Raw genomic sequence first — 11,659 nt, forward strand, 5'->3', positions numbered from 1 at the left:
ACATGCACACTATGAATTGTGGGACTATAGGCTTCAATACCGGCACACAGTTGTTATCCATGTCACTCGATCTACATCTCAGGGGGGCCACTATGTATAAACCCTCTATATCACGTGCGTTCAAGGCCTATATTTAAAATCCCTTATCTGTAAATTTTTTCATTAACAAAATGTATCCCTTTTCTATACAAATCTGTAAATTTTTTCCAAAACTATTTTAAATAGTCCCTTATGTATATTTATTTCTGTAAATTTTAGGAATAAAAAATATCCTTCTTTTGAACTCACGTGATAGGGTTACATATGATGAGTGACCCCCCCGAGATCTACATTAGCATAATCAAATTTTGGAATTTTACTATTCAATAGTAATCAGAGGTGGGCAATTAAAGATATAAATAAATGCATATAAAATGTTAGTGAAATCCAAGTAATAAGTGGGAATCTCAAGTAAACCATAAATTTGGGTATTCCAGCCAAGTCCAAGGGAATTCCCGAGGTCAAAAAGTCCAAATATAACCTCAATATACTTATACCTTTCCTCGATCTCCTATTGGCACTTTCAATTATCAGTATCACAATTAAATTTATGCACACATCCTTGAGAATGTCAAAATTGAAGGACAGATTCCCTGCTACATGGCCTTTCTTGACTTTTATTAATAATTACCCCATGAATGTTTCTTAATTCAGTATATAGGAAATCTCTCCATAATATAACTAATAAGATAAAAGAATACTCCGATGGTAATTCTCTCCCCAGTCACATTAGGGGAAGTTCTCAAGAAATGCAACACAATGTAAAAAACACTGCTGGCAAGTTACCGACTCATGACAAATGATGGCCTTTTCCATTTATCATAGTATAAAGTGTAAAGTGTAACATATCAAAGTATAAAATGAAGTGTAACCCAATACCATCCTAAGGGTAAAATATTACCCAGGTGCTCTAAGTAAATAAAGATGGTTGTGTCAGACCCTGCTACTTTAATGAAATTCAAGTCACCAATCAACCAAGCCTTATGGATCTTCAAATAGACCAAGGACTAATCCAATCCAATGATCATAGAATACAGTAATAAAATTTCAAATAGTAAATAGCAAAAAACTCCCTAAAGACATCTTCTCTTTGGTCCCATCATAACTAGGATCCTAGAGTCTTATTACTAGAGCAAACTTTTGGAACATATCCAACTCAATGGACCAATAATATGGAAGCTTAATGGATAAGGGGCTCCCCTACACATTTCTCTTAATTAAAAATCTCAAATTTAAAAAGAAAATTATTGCATGTCAAATCTTTTAGGGCAGCTATGATAACTAATAGCGAAACATAGCTCTTAGGGGAGATTGTGGCAAAAAATAGTCAACCATAAACCATAGGTCGTAGGGTTATCAACCGAAACTATGGTTTTTGGAACGTACTTTTGAAATAAGCGAACCTCCTAACCAGCAGTATGAAACAACAACATTCCCGAAGACTCAATGAAGGCCAAAATCTTCTAATGCCATAGTAAATTTGCCAAAGAATACAACTCTGTCTGTAATCTGTCAGTAGCCATCTACTCTGAGATCAGATCACGAATGTAAAAGCCAATGCACCAAGTTTTCCCAGTGATACATGCAGATATGAAGATCCAGAGTATCGAATAGTGGTTCACTTTTCTTCGTCTGGCTATTTGCACACGCTCTCAATACGTAGATAAAACCATGTCTTACTGTGAGCAAGCACGTTACAGGGACTCTACTTATTCGCACCAGGCTATGGCCATAAATGGGACTTATACGCAGGATTTTTAGAAAGCCGAGTCCCTAGGGAAAATCAAAGAGCAGGGCCCCGAGATTCATCCTGCTGCTCGATCCGTCCAGTGACTACAAAGAGAGGGTAGGAAATGCACACCAAGCACCCTCCATTTTGTACGCTTTCGAGCTTTTGCACGCTTTCCAGCTATGGGCAACGTATTCTCTTGCTTGAGCCGCTGTTGCCGCAATCCTTCTTCCTTTGTTTACTAGCGGCCTTCTCCCGAGCCTTCAAGTGAGGAGGACAGCATCGATGCTCTGCTCGAGCGGGTAGAGATTCTCCTCAAGGTACTTCCAAATGCCAGTGCTAACAGATGCTAACAAATGCTTCTTAGTGGCAATCGCTCAGGCCCTGCAAGACGATATGCTTGTTGCAGAGACTACTCGTAGGAGAAGGAAATAACATGGGCAGACAAAAAGCACGTCCCAAATGGATTTTATAAAAGTACAACTAGAGAGGCTGGGGTGCGAGCTAATAGAGTTTTGTTTCAACATGCAAACGCGACCCACGTAGCAGGTGAGCTCATCCAATCGATAGTATAGAGCACTAAACATACTCTCAGAGTATGAAAAGAGGTTGATCAAGAGATCCTTCTCTCTCCATAGTAACCCTTAGAGACGGTCGAAGGCACAACAAATCGTGAAGATTTACTGTCCTACGATTAGCTCTGTGGACTTGCGATCGAAATTACTGTGAGGATCTCAGTCGTTTTTATGCTTCAACAAGGGACTATTCGGTTTTGCTCTTCCCTGGGTATCAGGCAGAGCCCTGTCTCTGTAATATCTTGCACCGACCAAAGTATATGGCGGGTTCATAAGTCTCTAGCATAAGCTAAACCATAACACTAGCAGAAGTTGGAATCCATGAAACAACAGAGCTTTGTAATGAAATGCATATTCGACGTAATGCCAAGGGATAATTAGACAGAGGTTCCAAGTAAGGGATACGACAGAATAACTGCATGCTTCCGGTCGTTCGTAAGAGCCCAGCGTCGACTTGATGCGTCAGAGCATACTCCCAAGAACTGATGAGCTCCCTTCATTGGCCACATATCTATTCTACATGGCTTGAAGACTGCCAGAAATACTTGGCAGCAGGTAATCCACTGGCTACTTCCATGGTGTGAATGGAGTATTAGATGGCTCCCAGAAATGTGCACGCCAGTCTTTCAACATTCTAATGCCCTTGAAATTGCCAAGCATAGTTACCGAGATCAAGAGAAGTCTCTCTGTGGCGCAAAGCCGAATGGAGAACAGCTAGTTGTAAATATGGAGCTAGTCCCTCACGTAGAGATGAACCGTTACCCCATACTAAGTGCGAGAGGACACAAACAGTGGTTCGTCGACTCCAAAAATGGCTCTTCGACTGCTGTGTTGTAACGCCAGGTTCACTCCAGCTCCTCCATTTGATTGAAGGTTTTTGCTCCTGGTCCAAGTTCAGTTTGTTTAGTATGGATAATGGGCAAAGTTCAGTTTGTATAGTATGGATAATGGGCAAGGTTCCCTGAGGCAAAAGAGGGGGGGGAAGCATGTGGACATCCTTTTATCTCTTCTTCCAAAAAGTCCTCTTCTCCAGGCACTAAGAGCCTTTAAAGCATGCCTCCATTCTCTGCTCTTGATGGATATATGTCATAATGGACAATGTTGTCCCTACACCATTCTTTCAAAGAGCAAGGATTGGTACCTTTGTGGGTATACTCCATTTTCCCCATGTGCCCCATAAATTCTCTTGGGAAGTGGTGGTCAAGTAGCACTTAGAGTTACTAGGGACCTCCAAGTACTACAATAAGATATGTTTTCATTTAGCTATTATGAATAAATATTCCATTTTTCATGTGTCCATAAAACATGATCTTTAATTAATGGATTCCCTCAAAAATATTATCCTCTTTTCATGATTAAACACGAGGGAAATTATATATATACATACATATATATATATAATATTCTTTTCTTAAAGGTATAATAAATCTATAAGGTCTAAACATATATCATTTGTATCCAACCCATTTATGTTCCGAGGCAAAATCCCTCTCCATCAATGCATAACTCATAGGTTCCCAATCAATAGCCATTCCAAGGAGCTGTCTCTGTATGACACATTGAGATTCCCCATTTTTCAATAATCTCCAATAGGTTACTTCCCCTATGTAGAGCATTTACAATTTAAAAAAAGTAAATACCTAATGTAGAACATATAGTACCAAAAAGTAACAATTGTCAATCTATTATATGCGACTATTTCTCTACTTAAAGGAGTGATATTCATTAAAGCCCGCATAGGTGGTCAACAAATAATCAGAGGGGTTCAATATAAGAAGCCTAATCCATTAGAGGGCATGACAAGTTAATAGGTATTTCTAACCCCATGGCACGGGGTCGAAGCCAGTAGTGTTTGCATGGGTTATCCAAATGTCGATAAATGGAAGGCTGACCACACTCTTTTCCATGTTTTTCTTTCTCTGATTTCCTACTTTCATGATCCAATATGATTTCCTACTATCGTGGTCCATTAGTGTGTTGACAAGCCTGAACCACACAAGGGTCCCCAAAGGGATGTGTGTGTGTGTGTGTGTGTGCGCGCGCGCGCGCGTGTGTGTGTGTGTGTGTGTGTGTGTGTGTTTTAACCTATCCAACATCTATCCTATTACACTACTTGACCAGTTTTCAACGTCAAAGTAAATCAATTACAAACATCTACTATTGCCCTTCCAAAGCAACTAGTGAGAATAGTCCATTAATCCAACCTCAATACCTCATAAGTGAGAATAATCCATATCATACCATTTCTCTTAACAAGGTGACAAAGTGGGAGTCAATTATTATACTCACATTTCTATCAGTACATTGCAAAAGGTACAATGATACTGATGATTAGTCTCCAATAAAGAGTTCAATTGTATTTAACAATACTTGGAGAAAATCCATCGTAGAGTGTTTCTTGAAGTTGCCAACACCGTGTCTTCATGCCTTAGATTTCCTAATGCAAACCTGATGGAGAGGTATGCCGACTCACGTACATCCATCCACAAACATAGCACGTTACAATATGTACACTATGAATTGTGGGACTGCACACTTCAATACCGGCACACAATTGTTATCCGTGTCACTCGATCTAGATTAGCATAATCAAATCTTGGCATTTTACTATTCAATAGTAATCAGAGGTGGGCAATTAAAGATATGAAGAAATACATATAGAATGTTAGTGAAATCCAATTAATAAGTGGGAATCTCAAGTAAACCATAAATTTGGGTATTCCAACCAAGTCTTTTGATCAAATCTCAACCAATCATGATGTTGCATCATGTTACGCCTACATACAAGAACCCAAAAAAAAATGATGGATAAAAACCTACACATAGATCAAAGGGTAGAAACTATATATCTTGGCTCAACATATATCCAAGATGATCCCATTTTTCACTAGAATAATCTAGAAGATAGGGCCAAAAAAATCTCCTCAAACGTCAATCGCATCCTAGGCATAACGTATTGTGATAAGATGCCAATGGGTAGGAGGATAGCATAGAGGCCAGATAAGTGGCACACAAAAGCATTAATCCCTTCATCATAAAGGAAAATTTGTTATAAACAATACCATAAAGAAATCTTCAAATAATACTCATCAAAGACATTGCTCTTTCTCCTCATGTTTGCCATTCCCTTGTTCCAATTTAAAGACAAATTCCAAGTTCCAATGGTACACTGTTTATCACCTTGGATTAAAGAATGCTAAAACAATCTCACCATATGGTCGAAACCAAATAAGTCAAGGCTATCTATTAAGTCAAGGTCATCTCATAGGTCCATATTAATGACCGTGTAGTTTATCCACATAATACTCATGAATGTGAGGAAATTTCCAATATAAAATAGTTTAAATATATTGCCCAAGTGGTTCTCATCAGGCTTCTTGTTAAGTATCACGATAATTCTTAGAATTGTAAAAAACTCCACCACACAAGAATTGCATGTATATGATCTATCCGCTCGCCCGGTCGATCATTATATGTGGCCATTAATAAATGACAGAAGATATTTCTTTAATCTTCTTTAAATAACCCACATTTAAACAAGACCTCATTTTTATGGTCTTTGAGAGGCAAAGGCCTCCTCCCTTTCCTCACTCTCAACCTTTTTCTCTACCCCAATCTCTCACTAGAAGCTTCCTTCTCCTATCTCCAACCTTTAGCTTCCTCTATCTCCCATCTCCAACTTTTAGTCTCCTCCTCTTCCCACTTGAATTTTCAATCTCCCACCCTCTCACACTACTTCCACTTCTCCCATAATGCCAATGGATCTTTAAGGCATTTTATGTATTTATTGCTTGCCATAGGCCTTCCTACTTCCATTGGCAAAATGTATTGGCACCTCTTTCAAATCAACGAGGGAGAAAATTCACTAAAACAACTGACTCCTATAAAGATACCCTTCTTAGACCTTCTCAATCCACCTAGAGTAAAGGACAATGGTCAATCGTCGTCGATGGACTCGTAAGGTCAATATGTCCTAGCACAGCAGCACAAAGCATTCATCAATTCTATTTTTCTTTGTGGGCCAAATTCTTTAGCATGCTATCTCCATCGATTTTTTTATCCAACTCTATCAGCGTCATCAAATCACATCGCCCACATGTCACTCTCCAAATCACTTATTCAGGCTCTCACATTGCCATCTTTTAGGCCATCGTCACGTTGCCATTCTCACCACAATTAAGCCGCAATCATATTTTATTATTTGGTGGCTTCAAGCATCCAACATACATTGCTTCCTTTGATGATCACCTTGTGCATGGCATCCAGTATACATTGCTTCCTTTGTCAATCACTTGTGCCTGACATCTAGCATACACCATTTTTGTAAACTTTTTTTTCTTGTTTAATTTCATGATGGTAACTTCAACCAAGTCCCTCAACACCAAGTCCTCCAGCCTCCAACAATTGCCACCTCATTGGCATCGATCATGTAGATTGATCTTTGTCTACTGATCCATGATCTCAAATACACCGCTCAACATGGATGTTCCCTTCATTATGCCAGGAGAGCACTTCTACCACGCTGAAGGCAGTGCTTATATGCACCATGAAGCATTCGTCGATGTTTTCTTTGAGCCATTTTTCTAAATCTTTGTTCGTTTGCGCTTTCATAATCAAACAAAGCGAAGACCTAGTTGTGTGTGTGAGGCCATGAAGAGTATGCCAAAAATCTTAGGAAAATTCCTATAGAATGGAAAATTCAACAAAGGGGTAGAAGATCCAAGGGCTCTAAGATGCCCACGCCACCTCATTGATATTTAACGTGAATTTTACTTTTCTTCATGTTTTGCAGGAAGCTTACTTAGCTCATTGCCTAGCAAGATGCATGGGAACAAGCATTACTTTTAGCTAATTAATAAATCATATTCGCATGACTTTAAACTAAATGCGGCTTCGAGAAACAGTAACATTTTATTCTGAAGTTTTCGACGATGCTTTTAATATTTTTTCACCCTTAGAGCTCGGGAGCTCAGAATACCAAAGGACCGCAACGAAGCTCATCAGAGTGAAAGTCGTTGGAATTTTCTGCGTGTCAAGGAGAAGGGAGACATTATGCAACAATCCAGCAGTGCATTGAATTCAATGCATGGTTTTAGTCCACCTGTGCGGACATGACCTTATGATTCAGCGAGGGTTCGGCGCTTCAATTTCTAGGTATGCACGCCTTTTGCAGGAATGCACGAAAACAAAGGCCCTAAAAGAGGGTATGCAAGTGCATGCCGACATCACAAAATGCGGGGTTGATTCAAACATCTATCTAGGTAATGTTCTCATCAACATGTATGCCAAGTGCGACAATATATTGTATGCACGCCAGGTTTTCGAAGAAATGCCTGAGCATAATCTCTTCTCATGGACTGCGATAATTTCAGCATACGTGAAGCAAGGTCGAGCTGAGGAGGCTGCCTATCTATATCAGCAAATGCAGCTGGTAGGTTTGGCACCTGACAAATATATATTTGTCTTTGCTCTCAAAGCATGTGCCAGTATGAGATCTTTGGATCTGGGCAAGCGTGTACATGAAGATGTTGTTAAAACTGCTTTGGAAGCTCAACTTTTTGTGGGGAATGCACTTGTTGACATGTATGCAAAATGTCACAATATGGATGATGCGCTGGACGTATTTCATCAAATTACAGAGCGAGATGTAATCTCTTGGAACACATTAATCACTGGATGTACGTACCAAGGTCTTTTGGAGGAGCCTCTCACACTCTTCGGGCAAATGCGAGAGGAAGGTTTGAAACCAAATGATGTTACGTACGTCGTGGTTCTGAAAGCGTGCAGTATAGTTGGATCCCTAGACAAAGGCAAGATGATCCATGCTCAAATTGCTGAAAGTTGTTGTAAGTCTGATCCTTTTGTCTTAAATACACTTGTGGACATGTATGCAAAGTGTGGGTCTATAGAGGGTGCACGCTCTGTATTTAATAAAATGCCTGCGAGGGATGTGACTTCATGGAATGTAATGATTGCAGCATACACTGAGAACTGTCTTTGCTTGGAGGCTTTCACACTGTTTGAACAGATGGGAAAAGGAGGAGTTAAGCCTAACAATATCACTTTTGCTACTATTATAAAAGCATGTACCCAGCTTTCAGCTTTGGAGCAGGGGAAGAGCATACATGCCCAGCTTATCAGAACAGGCTTAAAGTTGGACGTTGTTGCCAGCAGCACCCTTGTTCACATGTATGTGAAATGTGGCAGCATCAGACATGCACAGCGAGTGTTTAATGAGATGCCTGAGCGAGATCTGGTCTCGTGGAATGTGATTATTGCAGGATGTGCTCAACAATCTCTTGGCGAGGAGGTTCTCATGCATTTTCAACAAATGTTACAAGAAGATATGCCTGATAAAGTCACGTATATCTGTGTCTTGCAAGCATGTTCTAGCTTGGCAGCTCTGAACCAAGGCAGGCGTTTCCATGTTCACCTCATTGAAATAGGGCTCCTGTCTGATCTTTCTGTGAGCAACACCCTTGTTGACATGTATGCAAAATGTGGCCGAGTGGATGATGCATTCCAGGTGTTCACCAAAATGCGTGACCGAGATGTGGTCTCCTGGAACATTATGATTGGTGGTTATGCTCAGGAAGGAAGTGGGGACGAGGCTGTTCAAGTTTTTGAGCAAATGCTACAAGAATCTGTGAAACCAAACAACATCACCTTTTATAATATTCTCAAGGCGTGTGCCAATGTAGCAGCCCTAGAGTGTGGCAAGCAGATCCATGTTCTCATTAACAGAAGCGGGCACGAATCAGAAATTTCTGTTGGAAGTGCTCTTGTTGACTTTTATGCAAAATGCGGGAGCATTGAAGATGCACTTAACGTGTTCAGTAGAATGCAGGAACGGCAGGTAGTCCCTTGGACGGCAATAATCTCAGGATTTGCACAGCATGGTCTTGGCAAAGAGGCGCTCCATTTGTTTGACGAGATGCAAGAGAAGGGCATAAGACCAGATGAGGTGACTTTTGTTTCTGTTCTTTCTGCATGCAGCCGAGCAGGGCTATTAGAAGAAGGCTGTCACCACTTCTATTCTATGAGGATGAACTATGGGATCATGCCAACCACGGAACATTTTGCATGCATGCTAGACCTGTTGGGACGTGTGGGACATTTACACGAAGCAGAGGGTCTAATCAACAACATGCCAATTCGACCTGATGAGGTGGTGTGGATGGCTTTGCTGGATGCATGCAGAAGCCATGGCAACCTGGAGCTTGGAAGATATGCTTTCCAGTGTGTTCAGAAATTGAAACCAAAATGTGTCGAAGCTTTTGTTTTGTTATCCAACATGTATGCTGCAGCTGGTAGGTGGGATGAGGTATCCAAAATCAGGAAAGAAATGAAGGAGGCAGGTGCCAGGGAGCCTCTGGTTATATGTGGGTGAAGGTAATTGACAGAGTGGTGCATTGTCTGCAGGTTAGCCTGAGCTAAATCAGGAAGGAGACGAAGGATGCAGTTGCAGGAAACCTCTGGTTTTATGTGAATGGGCATCAACCAAAGGCATGATGCAGGGTTTAGAAATCTCTCTTCAGGAATGCAGATTTAGCCTGAGCTGAAATAGATGACTGGGGTCAAGAAATGATGCAGACAGATCCTCAAGTTTTTTGCCGCATGATGCCAGGAAGAGCAGAGGTAGGTTCATTGTGCAACCTCACTAAGAAGCTGGCAATTGTTTCAGACACATCAGCATGCCTAAAGGGATCCCATGTGTATCAGGAAGAACTTTGGATGGTGACCTGCTGTTGGGGTGTGGACATTTACATGGGGTAGATCGTCTAATCAACAAGATGCCAATTCTACTTGTGTGGATGTCTTTGCTGGATGCATGTAGAAGCCAGGGCAGCATTGTGCTAGGAAGGCATGTGTTCAGGGTCAACAATCAAAACCATGATGCATTTTCCACAGAGCATAGATTGGCTCTTGAGAACATGAGATTAGCCTGGCTACGGTATGGAGATAAGGCAAACATATTCTTGATCTTTTTTCTTCATTATATCCGGGATATCATTCTGGAACCACACTAAGAAGCCAGCCATTGTTTTTGGGACTCAGCAGCTGCCTCAAGGGATCCTATTTTCATCAGGAAGAATCTTTGAATGCATATTGACTACCACAATGCCATGATAATAATTCAAGATGGAAGGGACAGACTTCAGGGCAGTAGCCCATAAGGTATCATTTCTGTTTGCTGGGCAGCTCCCGACTTTCGGACTCCAGTATGGGGGACGCTAGTTTAAGTGGGCGCCTTGGTTGGCAGCCTCAAATCCTATGTGAGAAGTGCCTGCCTCTGTTTTGGCTTACAGCAGATTAGAACTCATGAGCTTTGGTGTTGCTATCGTGCATGTGGCTGGCGGGCTGCTTCCCCTTTAGGGCTTTGATGGGAAGGGGAGTTCCTCTCTGGAAAAGAAAAACAATTGAAATGTTAAGTGCTTCAGATTCAATATGTATGTCATAGAAAATGCAGTGTCTATTCAGTTGGAAATTGCTGGTGAGCACGAGCACAAGCAAGGCAATCACTCAATATTTTCAGAGCTTCCACTGGGGGGACTATAGAAATTGGGTGTAGGTGAGCACAAGCAAGGCAATCACTTAATACTTTCAGCCCTTCCACAAGGGGACTACAGAAATGGGAAGTAGGGGTAATTCCCCATAATTCTCGATTCGGGGTAAACTACAGAGATGGGAGTGCGAGTCCTGGCTTACTTTATTAGTAGGAGGAGGTGATGGAGGTTGCGAGTCCTGGCTTACTTTATTAGTAGGAGGAGGTGATGGAGGTGATCTCGTCCACTGTTCATGTCACAGACATCAACCTTGAGGTGGAGGTGGAGACTGTAGGAGAGGAGGTTTGGGCCCGAATCCTTAGGTTGGTTTCAAATACCATGATGAGAGGTTGGTGGACTTCAGTTTCTAAAAGTGAAGTGCTTGAGACCCTCAACACCCTTCAAGTGTACAAACTCCTAAGACGGGATGGACTCACTCTTATTTTCTCCTAACAATCTTTAGCAAATCCACTTCATTCGGCCTATGAGGAGACCTTCCACCCCCCTTTCTTGCAGCTAGATATGCTTCATCCCCAAGGGGGGAAACATAATTGATATCAGGTAGTGGAGGTCAATTATCCTTCTAGACACCACCTACAAGATCTTAATCTACATACAAGACCTTCCTCCTCAACATTTATAGACAAGTTTTGTTTGGAGCGGAGCATCTTAGACAACATTTCACTTTTGGGGAGGCTTTAGACTAGACCAATGAGGATTCTTCAACCTCTCACAATTATACACTTAGATTTTTGAGAAGGCTTACAGTA

At 41.2% G+C, this 11,659-nt stretch overlaps 1 protein-coding gene across 1 annotated transcript; it reads left to right on the top strand.

Moving 5' to 3' along the window:
* Positions 1–7,253: 7,253 nt before the first annotated feature.
* LOC147894772 (pentatricopeptide repeat-containing protein At4g13650-like) lies at positions 7,254–10,982 on the top strand. The gene is made up of 2 exons (XM_087385409.1): positions 7,254–7,604; positions 7,716–10,982. Exons 1-2 carry the CDS (start codon positions 7,430–7,432, stop codon positions 9,731–9,733), a joined length of 2,193 nt encoding a protein of 730 aa, XP_087241535.1. The 5' UTR covers positions 7,254–7,429; the 3' UTR covers positions 9,734–10,982.
* Positions 10,983–11,659: the final 677 nt, after the last annotated feature.

Source organism: Dipteris shenzhenensis, chromosome 14 (genome assembly GCF_047967505.1).
Source record: "Dipteris shenzhenensis isolate YYH24624 ecotype China chromosome 14, Dip_SZ_1.0, whole genome shotgun sequence".
Taxonomy (NCBI): Eukaryota; Viridiplantae; Streptophyta; class Polypodiopsida; order Gleicheniales; family Dipteridaceae; genus Dipteris; species Dipteris shenzhenensis.

Coding starts and splice junctions, on each gene's coding strand:
- LOC147894772 (XM_087385409.1), top strand. CDS start 7,430: ATGGTTTTAGTCCACCTGTGCGGACATGACCTTATGATTCAGCGAGGG. Junction 7,605..7,715: donor TGATTCAAACATCTATCTAG/GTAATGTTCTCA, acceptor CGATAATTTCAG/CATACGTGAAGCAAGGTCGA.